The sequence below is a fragment of the Tachysurus fulvidraco genome, chromosome 9 (assembly GCF_022655615.1).
Source record: "Tachysurus fulvidraco isolate hzauxx_2018 chromosome 9, HZAU_PFXX_2.0, whole genome shotgun sequence".
In the NCBI taxonomy this organism is placed as follows: Eukaryota; Metazoa; Chordata; class Actinopteri; order Siluriformes; family Bagridae; genus Tachysurus; species Tachysurus fulvidraco.
The window spans coordinates 5,081,585-5,098,637 of NC_062526.1; the positions used below are offsets into that span (position 1 = coordinate 5,081,585).

Sequence of the window (17,053 nt, forward strand, 5' to 3'; positions counted from 1 at the left end):
GCTCTGGACTGAATAAAGGCTGGACAAATTTCAGGGCCAGGTCTAGATTGATTTTAAAGAATCACACTGCACCTGCACACAGAGCACAGAGCTAACTGTTAAGTGTCCTTTTATGAAATGCTGCTTTAGAATTCACAATGAAAATGGAAGATAGCGATGATGATGATGATGATGATGATGATGATGATGATGTCACTACTGATTGCTGTTTTTCAGAGAGCCTGTATCGACTTTGCCATCAATGCCAAACCGCTGACACGCTACATGCCCCAGAATCAGCAGTCTTTCCAGTACCGGATGTGGAAGTTTGTTGTTTCACCACCTTTTGAATACTCCATCATGATCATGATCGCACTCAACACCGTGGTCCTCATGATGAAGGTTTGCGGTTCTTTTTTGTTTCTTTTCTTCACTTTTATTTGATAGAAGTTCTTTTTATCACTTTGAGGATCATTGATTCAGCTTTATGAAAACCTTTTACCGAGACGAGTGTTTTCCTTTCTCTGACGCAACAGTACTACGACGCACCGTACGCCTACGAAGCAATGCTGAAGTATCTCAACATCGTCTTTACTGCCCTTTTTTCACTGGAGTGTGTTCTGAAGATCATTGCTTTTGGTCCACTGGTAAGACCTCACACGTGGCACATCCTGACTACTGACCAAAACCTAAAATTCAATTCAATTCAATTCAAGTTTATTTGTATAGCGCTTTTTACGATAGACATTGTCTCAAAGCAGCTTTACAGAACATAAACATAGAGCAGAAGGTAAAGATAACTAATGATAAAGGAAATAACGAATAATAAAAGTAAAAGAATTGACAGAATAAAAAAATTCTAGATTATTATTAGATGTATATAGTTCACAATGTGTATGTATTTATCCCCCTATGAGCAAGTCTGAGGTGACTCAGGCAGCAGTGGCAAGGAAAAACTCCCTTAAATTGGTAAAGGAAGAAACCTTGAGAGGAACCGGACTCAAGGGGGAACCCATCCTCATATGGGTGACACTGGGGGTGTGATTGTAATATACAGTCAGATAAATGTTGTATTGGTGTAAGGATCATGGACTTCGGATCTCCTTAGTATCACAGAGTCTAACTGGAGATGTCTCAGGATTCTTAGAGTCGGCCTCGGCTCAGTGGACGTCCAAGGGCTTCGTCCCACAGAGGACGTTGGGAGCCGGTACAATGTCTGGATGCCTTGGGATGGGTACAAAGAGAGAAGCAGTGGAAAGGGATTAATATATCTGCTGTTCATAAAAATGTACAATGTAAAATGAGAGCGATGAATAGATGAACGAGGAGTCTCAGGATTGTGAACGAGTAATGAAGATAAACCTTGTTTTCACAGAACTACCTAAAGGACGCATGGAATGTCTTCGACTTTGTGACAGTGCTGGGGAGCATCACGGATATCTTGGCTACTGAAATTAATGTAAGCATGTAACTCTCATGATTGAGGAGAAAACTGGTTAAAGATGGAGGGACAAGGCAGTTGACAATGACAAAGCAGTTTCTTTGGTGTGATAATAATAATAATTTCATTAGTGCTGTGTGTTTTAAGCTTCATGTCACCAGTGTTACTAATGTTAATGTATGTGTTGTAACTTTCTCTGTATGTGACAACTGTTCATGTTTCCCTGTTTTTCTCTCGCTTTCCTGCTCTGTTTTTTCACCTTCCTCTCTCTCTTTCTCTCGGTATCGTTCATTGTCTTCACTCCATCTTGGCTACCATGACATATACACTTCATATCTAGACTACGGTGAGTGGCACATCTTCTCGGTCTTTATGATTATGTCTTTCTCTGATGGTTAGGGTGTCAGGGTGTGTCGGCTCTCACGGCCTTAACGTTGTCCACAGGCCATTTGGGTTGATTAATACCTAGAGAGAGGCATATTTGTGTGTTTAAGTGATTAAATGAAGAAGAGGAAATTAAATAAAATATGTTGTGTAACCCTGCAGGATCGTCTGATAAACCTAAGCTTCCTGAGGCTGTTCCGAGCCGCCCGTCTCATCAAGCTCCTCCGGCAGGGTTACACCATCCGCATCCTGCTTTGGACGTTTGTGCAGTCCTTTAAGGTTGGTGATCATCCTGAGATTTACTGAAGGCTAAAAGGGCAACAGACTTTATCGCTTGCACAGAATAGAGTGAGGAAACATCCGCCTTTTCCTTCAGAGACGTCCGAGGAGAACGACAGAAGACTGTGATAAATAAACGTAAATAACCTCGTTGCAACAGTGATGAGAAGAAAAGCGTCTCGGATCACTTGCTTTTTTCCATCTTTCCAAACTATCCTGTTTCTGTGAGCATTTTCCCTCTGTAGTCTCAGTGTAGTCTTGAGACCGACAGGAGCGAAACTCGTAGTTCTTCCGTCTCAAGGTTAGATATAATGTCTGTTTTATATGCTTTTCTGCTCAACACAGTTGTACAGAGTACTTATTTAAGACATTTTCTGGCAGCTCAAACCAATCTGAACATTTTCCTCTTACCTCTCTCATCACCTACTGTACAGAATTAATGCTCAGTAAATGTTCTGTGTTCTTGTGTCCCCAAGACACCAGCAGTGTCCAAGTCACCGAGATCACATCGTTTTCCCCTCATTCTGTTGTTTCATGTGAACTTATAAATGAAGCACCTGGGCTGTATCTGCACGATTTACTACATTGTGGTGCTGCAACATGATTGGCTGATTGGAGAACTGCATGAATGAAAATACAGAAAATTTTAATCCTTAGGTACACAAGATAAAATAAAACTCTAGGGGGCACGGTGACTTAGTGGTTAGCACGTTTGCCTCACACCTCCAGGGTTGGGGGTTCGATTCCCATTTCTGCTTTGTGTGTGTGGAGTTTGCATGTTCTCCCCGTGCCTCAGGGGTTTCCTCCGGGTACTCCGGTTTCCTCCCTCGGTCCAAAGACATGCATGGTAGGTTGATTGGCAAAATTGTCCGTACTGTGTGATTGCGTGAGAGTGTGTGTGTGTGCGCCCTGTGATGGGTTGGCACTCCGTCCAGGGTGTATCCTGCCTTGATGTCCGATGACGCCTGAGATAGGCACAGGCTCCCCGTGACTGAAGGCATGAATAAAATAAAGTCTTAATAATGCAAAATATTTCATTAGACATATTACATGCTTTCTTATTTGTTATCTACGCTGATTTGTGAAACGTCTGTCCACTTAGGAGTCATCTATTACCATATTAGAATAAGCACACTGCCTTGTGATGATCACATTGCCATCAGTGAAAATCAACAGTTATAAATCAGTGATTCATTTCTTTCCAGGCTCTTCCTTATGTCTGCCTTCTGATCGCTATGCTGTTCTTCATTTATGCCATTATAGGAATGCAGGTCAGTGAACATACACTAAATATGAACAATGTGTATCTCTTTCATTTACAAATTATTCATATACATACACATAGATTTTTTTTCTCCTGATATACTGAATTTCTGTTTAGATATCACTTTTTCACCTTAAATGTAAATATATTGTGCATAAGTAAAATATAAAATAAAAAAAGCTAAATGCTATGCTTTAAATAATTTTTTTTTTTTGTAGATCTATTAACTGATAATAAATTTGTTTATTTATTTAATGTTGAAATAATGCATGAAGTAATATAACTATTACATTTTTTTCTGCCACAGGTCTTTGGAAACATCGACCTGAATGAGGATACGGCCATCAACCACCACAATAACTTCCGCACTTTCCTACAAGCTCTCATGCTGCTCTTCAGGTGAGGAGCTGCTTCTTATCCACCTGAGCCAAGCTTTTATCACAACAGCATAGTACATAGTACATTACATAGTTCTGAGTCAGTTTCAGTATTTTAAGGTCTCCTAAAGCCTCACAGGAGAGACACATTTAAATAAAAACAGATTATATGTTTGTCATTGGATTCCTGAATCCTGCAGATGATAAATAAACCCCAAACGTATCATCTTCATGTTCCTGTAATCTTCCAGGGACTGCTTTTATAATTAATGTGTCAGTGTATTGGAACTGGAGGCATATTTTTATAAAGAAATGCTGAGATGGAGATGATGAGAGCTGCTTTTTTGTTGTTGTTGTTGTTGTTGTTGTTGTTGTTGTTGTTGTTGTTTCCCAATGTTAAGCTTGCTGTGGCCTCTGATTAGAACATTTCTACTGTTACAAAAGCAGTGTGTTTGTGTGTGTGTGTGTGTGTGTATTTGTGTGTGTGTCTGTGGGTGTGAGTGTGAGTATTTGTGTGTGCGTGTTTGTGTGTCTTGTGTGTGTTTTTTGTGTGTGTGTTTGTTTGTGTGTTTGTGTGTGTGTTTTGTGTGTATTTGTTTGTGTGTGTTTGTGTTTGTGTGTAAGTATTTGTTTGTGTGTGTGTGTGTGTGTTTTGTGTGTAGTTGTTTGTGTGTGTGTTTGTGTGTGTTTTGTGTGTAGTTGTTTGTGTGTTTTGTGTGTGTGTTTGTGTGTGTTTTGTGTGTAGTTGTTTGTGTGCGTTTGTGTGTGTTTTGTGTGTGAGTATTTGTTTGTGTGTCTGTGTGTGTGTCTGTGTGTGTGTCTGTGTGTGTGTGTGTTAGTGTGTTTTGTATGTTCACAAGTCTGGGAGCTCCTGTATGGTGGTGGGGTAGAAGCTGTGCTTAAGTCTGGGCCTGAATCTTTTTCCAGAGGGCAGAAATTTAAATAATTACACATATGTTTAAAGATGTGTTTATTTCTTTAATGTTTGTAGAGCGAGTTACATTAATAGGATCAGTTGTCGATTCCATACAAATGGGTAAATATTTTATAAATATGTTTTAAGTATGGTTGAATTAGACTTAGCAGATCGGATTACATGAGATAAATTACACAGACAAGTAACGAGTAAATGAAAACGAGTAAAACGTATAATTTATAAGAATTCATTTCACTGAAGTAATTCATTTACATACTCATCGAATAAGACGTAAGATATCCTAAATCTATAGACGCTACAATGAAATGTAAAGGATGTCTAGCAACACAGTGCATAAATGAATGTACAAACTTTAGCATTGTTTTCTGTGAATCGATACGAACCCTATATATTTGGACAACAGAGTCATGCAGTAAAGAGTTACTTACAGTAGTCTTTCAGGGGTTTTTTTGTGGTCTCCATCAGTCACAACCAAATAACAAAAATACATAAGTATAGGCAACACAGAATGAAAGTACACTACACAAGTCGGGGCAAGTCGTGGCCTAATGGTTAGAGAGTCTGACACGTAAGCTTAAGGTTGTGGGTTCGATTCTCTGGCCGGCCACGACAGAGGTGCCCTTGAGCAAGGCACCGAACCCCCCAACTGCTCCCCGGGCGCCGCAGCTTAAATGGCTGCCCACTGCTCTGTGTGTGTGTTCACGGTGTGTGTGTGTTCACGGTGTGTGTGTTCACTGCTGAGTGTGTGCACTTTGGATGGGTCAAATGCGTATGGGTCGCCATATGTCACGTCACTTTCACTTTCAAGCGTGTGCAAGACAGTACAGTATGATCGTGGACGAGGGAGAGTGCAGCATCGACAGTTCACAGTTTAACAGAAAAGTGCTTCTTCAGACCCAAATGCAGGGATAAAATGGTAAAAACGGATTTATTAAGAAATACAACAAAAGTACAAACACATAGAAACATTTATGAACTGAAATAAAAAAAGAATAATCACAAAACAGAAAACGAGCAACAGAAATCATGAGCCAAAAGACAAGAACTTGGCAAACAGCAAGCACAAGACAGAAGGGCAGGTATATACAGTGGAGGTAATAAGGGAGACATAAGGAACAGGTGTAATTTTGTCACATATACATTACGGCACAGTGAAATTCTTTCTTTACATATCCCAAATTTGGAGGTTGGGGTCAGGGTGTAGGGTCAGCCAGGATACAGCATCTCTGGAAAAGAGATAGTGAAGGTCCTTGCTCAAGGGCCCAGCAGTGGCAGCTTGGCAGTGCTGGGGCTTGAACCGTGATCCTCAACCCAGAGCCTTAACCCCTTGTGCCACTAATGCCCCCAGGGTGAAGGATCGGCAAACATAACACATGCAGACAAAAAGTAAACATAAGAATATAAACAATACACAAAGCCCTGCTAGATTGCCCTCTGGTGTTCAGGCAGGGAACTGTTTAGCAGTCCATGACACCATAACACTGTAGATGTAAACATATAAGACAGTTAACAAACAATAGAGTAAACAAAATGATTTTTTTTATTTTTTTTTTATTCTCAGCACAAACCTGTGTTGAAATTCTTGTATTTGGTCGTCACATATAGGACATGTATATAGAAAGTAGGTTGAGCTTCATTGGAAGAGATTAAGTTGAAAAGTGATGGATTTTTTTTCTCCTGTATTAACATTTGTACATGTTGTGTTTGTTTGTCCGTGTAGGAGCGCTACAGGAGAGGCCTGGCACGAGATCATGCTGTCATGTCTGAGTCACCGTGCATGCGATGTGAACTCGGGCACGCCGGGAAATGAGTGCGGCAGCGACTTTGCCTACTTTTACTTTGTCTCCTTCATCTTCCTTTGCTCTTTCCTGGTCAGTGCCTTTGGTCATCTCTGTTCATTACTGTAATCCAGCTCACTGAGGCGCTGTAGGCCTAATTATACTCCTCCATCACACCCTGTTTCCTCAGATCTGTTTAGGTTTCCATTTAAACTAAAAAATATCAAAGATATGTCCGATCAGCAAAACACGATGGGATGGACATTATTAAAAAAAATAAAAAATACAAATAAATAAACAAACAAACAAACAAACAAACAAACAGGCAGATAGATAGATTTGATAGCGTTTGATAGAGAGAGAGAGAGAGAGAGAGAGAGAGAGAGAGAGAGAGAGAGAGAGATATTAGAGGAGGCAGGGGATGAGATCACACACAAAAGAGAAATATAAAGATAGATAGATAGATAGATAGATAGATAGATAGATAGATAGATAGATAGATAGATAGATAGATAGATAGATAGATAGATAGATAGATAGGAGAACGGATATCTAAAATGGTTACAGTTTACACTACAATAGAACTCATATATGGGGATATAATTTTATTTGAATATAATATCCTTTCTAACAGAAAATGTATTGTGAGTTTTTGATTGAAAATGTATTGTGAATGACCTGTTTCAGAATTATTGGCACCCCTTCTATTAATACAATGCACAGAGCCTTCTTTAAACCTCTAACAATGTTAGAGAGACAACAGCAACTACTCCTGTAATTTATGCAGAACATTTTCAGTATTTCTTTTTTTTTCTTTTCTTTTTTTTATATATATATCTTCATAAGTTTGCATGCATTTGGACTACACTCTTCAATGCAGAAAGAATGATTTTGAATTTCCGTATCGCATTTCGTTTGTGACGATCTCAACGAAGAACTCACAATGGCCCATTAAGCGTTAACACGCGATATTTGGTTGATGATTTTATCACCGGTCATAAATAGATGAAGAGCCAGAAAAAACAGTTAGAAACAGTTTGCATCAGTAATATAACATCATGTTGTACAGCGGGTTTGGCTGTCATATGCACGCTGTCCCTTTTTTAATACCGGGGGTGTCAATTTATATAAATGTTTCTATAGCACATACAGTAGTAATAACATATTTTCAATAGTAATGTGTAAATAAGTTGTTATACATTTCATTTTAATACTTGGCTTCTTTTGTTCAAACAAAACCAGCATCATGATCAAAATCAGTTATTTCCATGATCTTGTGTCATGTACATAATACTTAGCTAATATTTCAGTGTCTATAATGCCACTATGTGTAATCCCGAAGCCTCAATAATAATTTTTTAGGTCTTTAGGGTTGAAAGATTTTATGTTCTCATAGATTTTAGATTCAACCTCATATTTTTACCTCAGGAACAGGAAATAGTTTAGGACTAGAGCGCATTTAAGAAAAGATTGATTATAGAAGCAAAATGCGATACATAGGTTTAGGGGTGCAAATACTTTTGTTATGTATTTTATAAGAGAAAATCCTTTTAAGAATGAATTTGTAGGAAACCATTACATGCATAGTGACTTTTCCCTGTTGCCAGTAATTGACCTTTCTGCAGAATTACATTAGAATTACTGTATAATTAGCATTAAAGCTTCTCCTGTCTCTAGTATTTCATCTCCATGTCTTTTTTTCTAGATGCTGAATCTGTTTGTGGCTGTGATCATGGATAATTTTGAATACCTGACCCGGGACTCCTCCATCCTGGGTCCCCACCACCTGGACGAGTTCATCCGCGTGTGGGCTGAGTACGACCCGGCCGCATGGTATGTCCCATCGCCCACAATTCCCTGCAAACGGAGAGAGATCTGAATCACAGACTTATGTAATATCACAGTCTGGAAGCTGTATTGGGGTCTGAAAAGCCTTTCCTGTCCTGTCATTTTCTCTCTAAGATAAGCTAATATATAAAGGAGTATCTATGACCTTCTATACTCACTCACAACCCTGATGGATACATATGGGCTCGACGTGGCCATACGTGTCCAATGCCTATACTAATATACTCTCCGAGCTGAGCTTGCCTTACACCTGTGTCATGTCTTGCTTGTTTTCTCTGCAGCGGACGGATTTCCTATAAGGATATGTACAATTTGTTGCGAATTATCTCACCCCCTCTTGGCTTAGGGAAGAACTGCCCTAATAGGGTAGCATACAAGGTTTGCAAACCCCAGAAAACTTCCTCCACTCTTGCAGGCTCTGCGCGCCAGCGCCCAGAGACCTGAACTGAATGGCTGTGCACTAAATGACTTGCCTATACATGAGCACTTGCCCTTTCAGACTTGACTGGCTTTGGTTAATGATGCTGAATGTGAAACAAAGCTTTCAAAGCCAACATGATCATCTTTCTGGTTTGAAATAGTGCATGATATCCATACACATAACACACACACACACATATATATATATATATATATATATATATATATATATATATATATATATATATATATATATATATATATATATATATATACAGTATATGTATAAATATAAAGTCATATATAATATTTTATAATACTAAAACTTAACAAGGTATTTCGATGTGCTGAGTTGAAAGCTGAGCTTTAACAGAGCTTCGGCTTAGCTCAAAGATGCTGAATCAAATACGAGAGAAATATCATTGATTTAAAAACAAACAAGCAAACAAACAAAAAAAAAAATCCTGGCATTGAAATCTTTGTTTTCAAGCACTAAAAGAGGAAACCTGACCTGATGTCTCTTAGCATGCACAAGCAGACATCTTACAAACAATGCAGCCATTCTGTCACGATCCACACCATGTGTGCACCTCTGCTTCATTCCATTCTTCTTCCCCATCAGGGATCAACTCCTTCTCTCTTCCTCTAACCTTTAACCTTTTAGGATCCATCTTTGACCCTGACCCAGGCAAGGATGGCATCCCTGTCCATGACATTTATGGAAATCTAAATAACACAGATTTCTGTTTCTTTTTTTCTTTTCTTTTTATTGTTTTAATTACTTTTTGTTCTGTTTTTGTTTCATTTCATTTCCCTTCCCTCTCCTCTTCCCTTCTCTCTAACTCCCCATCCTTGTTTTTTGATTTTGGGTCGTTGCGTTCTCGACTCTGTGAAGTGGCCGTATCAAGTACCGCGATATGTATGAGATGCTGCTCCACATGTGCCCACCTTTAGGTTTGGGAAAGAAATGTCCACCACGAATCGCCTACAAGGTAGCCTGACTTCTCTTACTGCGTCCCGCCCCTGCTCTGCTCACCCTGTCTTCCCATTGGCTTATCCTTCAGCCAACCTCTGTGCTCTGCAGTGTCTCCCGCCCCTTTTTTTCCCCTGTTTTTTTCCTCCTTTGTGCCCGCTCTTTCTGGTGTGGCCCGTCTTTCCCCCTTCCCTTCTTCTCTTGGACCATTGTGCCCCTTCCCCACTTCCTCTATCATATCCAGATAACAAAATAACAACATAACAGATCAGGACTTAAAAGATTAGCACACTCATCTCATGTTAGCATGGTGATAACTTAGTGAAGTTTCATACTCAGACTCGGTTTACACCTGGTCATGTTATGTGCCATTTCTTTCTGGATTCTATCCAGATTTGAACCTGTATTTATATTTGTGACCTCGGTTATCTGTTACATCAGTTACTCCATCTGTTAAATTTTTTTGTCCCACATGACCTGCTCTTAAAGCCTGACGAAGGAACCGTTTACCACGAACCACGTGTCTAATGATGTTATGTATCAGGAACAGGTTACAGATGTTACATGTGGTTTGCATAACATCTGGATAGAATGCAGGTAGTAGTAGTAGTGATGGTGATCAGATTTAGATCAGATTTCTAATAAATAATGAATGCCTTATTATTAACAACCAAAGAAATTTGAACAAATTGATACTCAGGATCGATGATAACAGATACCTCATGATTTGAATCTGTTCTTGCAAGCCAGATATTTAGTCCTGAAACAGAGCCAAGACCTGCCTACCTTTTTACCGAAAGAGCCGAAACTACAGTACAAAGCGTTACAAAGAAATTGTGTTATTCATGCAGAAACTGAGTGCTCAGAGCTAATCAGAGTGCACTGAAGCTTGTGGCCTTAATATGTACAAAACATACTAGACACTCCGTAACCTCTAGGCAAGATGTCTGTGGCTGAGATGTTTGCCTGAGTTGCATATTACATACTGATTTTTTTTGGCTAAAAATCACAGAGTTTTTTGGTTTTAAACTCAAAGACTTACTCACATCTGGTGGAGGTTGAGTTTTATTTCTATTTAGCATCTTCACAGTAATGCAGATGTTGATGTAGATCTTTAATGAGCAAGCCAATGGCGAATATTTCGAGCACGAGCGTCATAGTGTTGATGATTACAGCAGCAGCATTTAGGTTAAAAGCTACAGTACAGGATACAGGTGAAATTATCCGCTGAAGCAAGGCACATTGTAAGCGTTTCCATAATTGAATATCCCCTATACTCGCTATCTGGATATAATCCTGAGACACATGAAAACGATGAAGTGTAACCCGAGTCTCGGTCTGTTTTCCTTTCACATCTGACATTGAGTTACGCATCACGTTCGCCTTGATCCTGCATTGTTTGCGCACAGTCTCAGCAGCTCAGATGCACTTATTTGTAGCCCAGATTGACACATTTACACACACGCGTTGGTGTTTAAACGCAGTAAATCGAGCCATTCCAGATATTGCTATAGACGTCAAAAATCTTTATATAACACCCGCAAAATTGTCTTGACCTTTGCCATATTTGATTAATCGCTTAGTTTAGCGTAGTAAGTTTCCCTAATAAGCAAACGCTCCCTGACACACTCCTCTGTAGGGGAGCAGTGCGTATGTGTGTTGTGTGTGTGGCATTAAACCCCCAAAACTGTACTCTATCTATCTATCTATCTATCTATCTATCTATCTATCTATCTATCTATCTATCTATCTATCTATCTATCTATCTATCTATCTATCTATCTATCTATCTATTTCTCTTTTGGCTCTTGGGTGTGCTCTCATCTACTGCCTCCTCTAATATCTCTCTCTCTCTCTCTCTCTCTCTCTCTATCTATCTATCTATCTATCTATCTATCTATCTATCTATCTATCTATCTATCTATCTATCTATCTGTCTATCTGTCTATTTGTCTATCTATCTATCTATCTATCTATCTATCTATCTATCTATCTATCTATCTATCTATCTATCTATCTATCTATCTATCTTTATATTTCTCTTTTGCGCGTGCTCTCATCCCCTGCCTCCTCTAATATCTCTCTCTCTCTCTCTCTCTCTCTCTCTCTCTCTCTCTCTCTCTCTCTCTCTCTATCAAACGTTATAATTCTCTTTCACTTGTACTCTCATCCACTGCCTACTCTCTCTCTCTCTCTCTCTCTCTCTATCTATCTATCTATCTATCTATCTATCTATCTATCTATCTATCTATCTATCTATCTATCTTTATATTTCTCTTTTGCGTGTGCTCTCATCCCCTGCCTCCTCTAATCTTCCTCTCTCTCTCTCTCTCCCTCTCTCTCTCTCTCTCTCTCTCTCTCTCTCTCTCTCTCTCTCTCTCTCTCTCTCTCTCTCGTTCAGCACTCCCTTGCAACCTGCTGAGTGTAAATCTTAGTCCCTCCTACCTTTTTTTTTTTTTTTTTACTTCTCCAGACCGTGACTGCAACTGGATGGATTCATCCTTCAGTTCACAGAAGCTCAACACTCCACAGCACGATATACCTCATTAAGCATGACAGATTTACATCATTTTTACACTTCTTACCCTAGTGTTTCGGTGTAGCCTAACGGTGCTTTCACACTAGCGAGGTGTACATGCAACATGTGGCAACAATGCAGTGCTTACGCTTTGCTTTGACTGTGCCATGGTTGTTGCTGCCACATGAGCTGGTCTGAGTATTTTAGATATTGTTGTTCTCCTGGGATTTTCACTCACAACCGTCTGTGGATTTTACTGTATAATTAGACGTCTTACTAGTACCCATAGGTATTACTGTAGACGTTCAAACTGACAGGAAGGTTGCAGTAACTTATATAATTTACTCTTTATAACAAAAACAAACACTGAGCCCTGGTTTGAAGAAGTTTCATATAGGAATTAATATTTATATTTTTTAATCTTCCACCCAAATTTTTCACATGGTGGTCTAACCGGGTAAGTACTGTATGAGTAAGTATATGTGTTCCTAATAAAGTTTATAGAATCATACAGTTATTTTTTTTTTGTTAGCGTCACCTGGAGAGCAAAGGTCCGAAAACGAAACGAAATTTTTCAAACACGAACCGAACCGAACGATTGATTTCTTTGGGATTCATTATAAGGGATTAATAGATGTGAAAGCACCCTAAGAAAGAAAGTGCCCTTGAATTTCCTCGTGTCTTCTGCTGCCATCTGTTGAGCTCCTGTGGTCTGAGTCACCCTCATGGTTATGCCTTCATGCTTCTCTCTACTCTTCTGTCACTGTGTCACCGATGTGCTTTGTTTGCAGATGTAGACTATAGAAGTGAATGTGACTGTTTGGGTTCTGTCATGTCTCTGTACTCGTACTGTCGTTTCGGACAAAACCGTTTTGTGTGCTCGTGCCAGAGCTCTGTATCTTATATTCCCACTGAGAGTGTGCGTAAAAAAAGAGAAACTTCTCAGTGTTTTAACACAGAATTAAAGTGAATTCCTGTCACAAGAACACACAGACGGTTTTGGCCTGGAGGTGTCTCGCCGTCTCGGGTTGCGTTTGTTTCTTGTGTTTGTTTGAGTCTTTTTCTCCTCTAACGCCATACTGACTCCCCTCAGCGTCTGGTGAAGATGAACATGCCCATCGCAGAAGACACAACGGTCCATTTTACCTCCACGCTCATGGCTCTTATCCGCACCGCGCTGGAGATCAAACTGGCCTCAGGTCAGTCGATCAGCCTCCTCATCCTCCGAGAGACAAGTCCTTCTGACTGCTCCATCCCGAATCCCGATCCCGATCTTGCAATATTCCTGTCTTTTTCATCAGTACTTTTATGTTTTTACTTCTTTTAATTATTACTATTATTTTTTTTTAACAGAATGTTTCTGATTTAAGTTAGAAATCATAAATTGTATTGGAAAGTTATTTAAGTGAAATTTGGAACCTGTGTCTTAAAATGAAAAATATAACATGAAATGATTGTTTTTATAAATTCTGTACCACAGATGAGAATGACTTCATGCACCGATTGTGGAAAAAAACACACAAAAATACACAATTATTTATTTATTTATTTATTTTAACCCACATTATAGATTTTTATCTATAAAATAGGAATAATTGACAATTATATATATATATATATATATATATATATATATATATATATATATATATATATATATATATATATATATATATAAAGAAAAGTTTAATTTAACTCACTCATATTTATATTTTGTTAATAAAATGTTTCCTTTCTGTGATTATAAATTGGCAAAGTTGTTATAATGGAGGTGAAATATTGCATAAAATATTCAAGGGATTGAATTAAAAACGAATCCAAAAAATAGATCCTTAAACTGAAATATCCTCCACTCATTAATGAACTACTGATGTATTGAGTTTTTGTATTCGACTTTATCAACTAGAATAATTTCCAAATCATTTCTACATTTAAACTGTGGTGTGTGTTTGCAGGAATCATGGCTCAGCGTTTATGTGATGCGGAGCTAAAGAAGGAGCTGGCAACCGTCTGGCCAAACCTGTCTCAGAAGACCATGGATCTGCTGGTGACTCCCCATAAACGTGAGCATCCCACACACACACACACACACCACAAACACACACATACCACACGCACACACACACACACACACACACACACACACACACACACACACACACACACACACACACATACCACATACACATACACACACACACACACCCACACGCACATACAGACGCAAACACACACCATACAGACACACACACCACACACACACACACATACATACCACACACACGCATACACAGGGAAACAAACACCATACAAACACACACATGCTACACACATACACACACACGCATACACATACCACACACCCACCCACACTCACATACACACACATACTCAAATACCACCTGCCCCACAAACACTCATACACCACACACACACATACAGTACACCCCCACACACACACATACATACCACACACACGCATACACACGAAAACAAACACCATACAAACACACACACATGCCACACACATACACACACATACACATACTGTACCACACACACACCCACACTCACATACACACACATACTCAAATACCACCTGCCCCACAAACACTCATACACCGCGCACACACACATATACAGTACACACACCCCACACAGACACACACACACAAATACACACACAAATACACACACACAACACACACATGCACCACACATTCTCAAATACCACACACACACATGCACACACACGCACACACACATATCGCTGGTCCTAATTAACATTAATTTTAAACAACTTGAGTTCAGTCCATTACAATGCTGATTCACTGCCATCTAGTGACGAGCAGCAGATAGTTTGAAGCGAGAGTATCTGAATACAAAAGGATACACATAAATATAGTTTTGGAAATTAATTGCATGAAGAACAATATACTGAAATCTTTACTATTTCCAAGTTGTGTAACAGTAAGTTATGTTGGCAACATGATGATTTTCCTGTACCAGTGTGTGCCGAAGTGTTTTGTTCCTTATTTAAGGAATGTCATAGAAGAAGAAAAATCTTGTGATAAATGGAGAAATAAAGAAGTTCCTTGTAATCTAGGATTTCTGTAAAGGACTGAAGATTAAGATGTGAATGTGACATACTGTATAAATTTCTCTGTGATGTTTTTTGTGATGTCCAGCTAACGAGCTGACGGTTGGGAAAGTCTATGCAGCCCTCATGATCTTCGACTACTACAAACAGAACAGAGCCAAGAAACTGCAGATGCAGCAGCAGCAGTTCAAAGATCAGCCAGGACCTCAGGTCAGATCAGACGTGTGTGTGTGTGTGTGTGTGTGTGTGTGTGTGTGTGTGTGTGTGTGTGTGTGTGTGTGTGTGTGTGTGTGTGTGTGTGTGTGTGTGGGTGTGTGATTTAAACAAACAAACAAATAAATAAATACAATGTATGATAATCAGAGATGTATTGTTGGGCATTTAATTGACCAGTGCACAACACAACAGTGTATGTAATTGCTGAATAATTACATTAGGAGAAAATCAAACTCTCACACAACAAGACTTTAACTGTGCTGTGTGTCACTGTGTAGAACAATGTGGGAGCTCTCCTGGAGCCCATTCTGTGCCCTATGCAGGAGAAGAGCAGGAGCATGATGGACTGTCCATCAGATATCCTGCATCCCATCAGTCTCAGCTCTGCAACTCTGAACAACGGACACACACTGTAGGCTCTAAACACTCTATACACACACACACACACACACACACACACACACACACACACACACACACACACACACACACACACACACACACATAACTTTTCTCCCTCACACACACAAACTCTCTAACAAATCTCTCTCTCTCTCTCTCTCTCTCTCTCTCTCTCTCTCTCTCTCACACACACACACACACACACACACACACACACACACACACACACACACACACACACACACACACACACACACACACATGCACACACACATACACATACTTTTTCTACCTCACACACACAAACTCTCTAACAAATCTCTCTCTCTTTCTCTCTCTCTCACTCACACACACACACACACACGCGCACACACACCCGCGCACACACACACACACACACACACACACACACACACACACACACACACACACACACACACACACACACACTCAAAATGCAGCATTTTCCGTTTTCTACCTGTACTGTTAAATCCTAATTTTATATGTTGTGCATGTGACCAATCACTACCTTGGTTTCTTATTTTCCCTTTTCTGTGTTTTGTGTCTTTTTACTCCATGATAATATTCCAATATTATGTCCTGTTATAAACCCAGCCATGACAACGCCATTAAAGGCTCCTCGTCTTGGGCTTCAGAGAAAACCAAAGACGTTCAGAGGTCAAAAAAGCGACCCATGCTGAGAGGCCAGTCAGTGGACATCTCAAACACAAACACTGCCCAGGTACTTGGTGCTAACAAATCTCCTTGCACCCTTTACACATCCCTAACCTGATCACTATCCTATTTTACTCATACAAACATGTGGGGTTATGTTATAGGTGTCAGTAGAGATGAGAAAAATGGAGAACAATGCCAACACAATCCAACAACCTGCTGGTTTAGAGGGTCAAGGACGAGCAGTATCTATGCCCAAACTCAATGCAGAGATGCAGGTAACTGTTTTTATGGATGTTCTGTAAACATCACAGAATCGATGTCAATCTTACACTGAAGCTCTTTTTAGCAGTTTTGGCAGAATTTATGGAATCTGATCTTTTTTTTTGTTGTGTTTATGTTTAGCATTCAGTGTCTTTGTCATGTTCCAAAAAGATTCCACACAAATGTCTCTATCTTCAA

At 39.5% G+C, this 17,053-nt stretch overlaps 1 protein-coding gene across 19 annotated transcripts in view; it reads left to right on the plus strand.

Moving 5' to 3' along the window:
- cacna1ba (calcium channel, voltage-dependent, N type, alpha 1B subunit, a) overlaps window positions 1-17,053 on the plus strand; it is a 129,602-nt gene that overhangs the window by 99,865 nt on the left and 12,684 nt on the right. For 9 of the 19 annotated variants that reach the window (XM_047818817.1, XM_047818815.1, XM_047818821.1 and 6 more), the window contains 16 exons: window positions 217-381; window positions 516-626; window positions 1,355-1,438; window positions 1,761-1,766; window positions 1,967-2,083; window positions 3,289-3,354; window positions 3,655-3,746; window positions 6,382-6,532; window positions 8,145-8,272; window positions 9,603-9,699; window positions 13,292-13,397; window positions 14,154-14,261; window positions 15,387-15,508; window positions 15,793-15,926; window positions 16,532-16,658; window positions 16,756-16,869. In XM_047818817.1, coding sequence (XP_047674773.1) covers window positions 217-381; window positions 516-626; window positions 1,355-1,438; window positions 1,761-1,766; window positions 1,967-2,083; window positions 3,289-3,354; window positions 3,655-3,746; window positions 6,382-6,532; window positions 8,145-8,272; window positions 9,603-9,699; window positions 13,292-13,397; window positions 14,154-14,261; window positions 15,387-15,508; window positions 15,793-15,926; window positions 16,532-16,658; window positions 16,756-16,869 — 1,728 coding nt within the window. Of the gene's footprint in view, window positions 1-216; window positions 382-515; window positions 627-1,354; window positions 1,439-1,760; window positions 1,767-1,966; window positions 2,084-3,288; window positions 3,355-3,654; window positions 3,747-6,381; window positions 6,533-8,144; window positions 8,273-8,568; window positions 8,666-9,602; window positions 9,700-13,291; window positions 13,398-14,153; window positions 14,262-15,386; window positions 15,509-15,792; window positions 15,927-16,531; window positions 16,659-16,755; window positions 16,870-17,053 lie in introns of all 19 variants that reach the window. The other 10 variants (XM_047818820.1, XM_047818818.1, XM_047818824.1 and 7 more) reach the window with 3 other exon arrangements.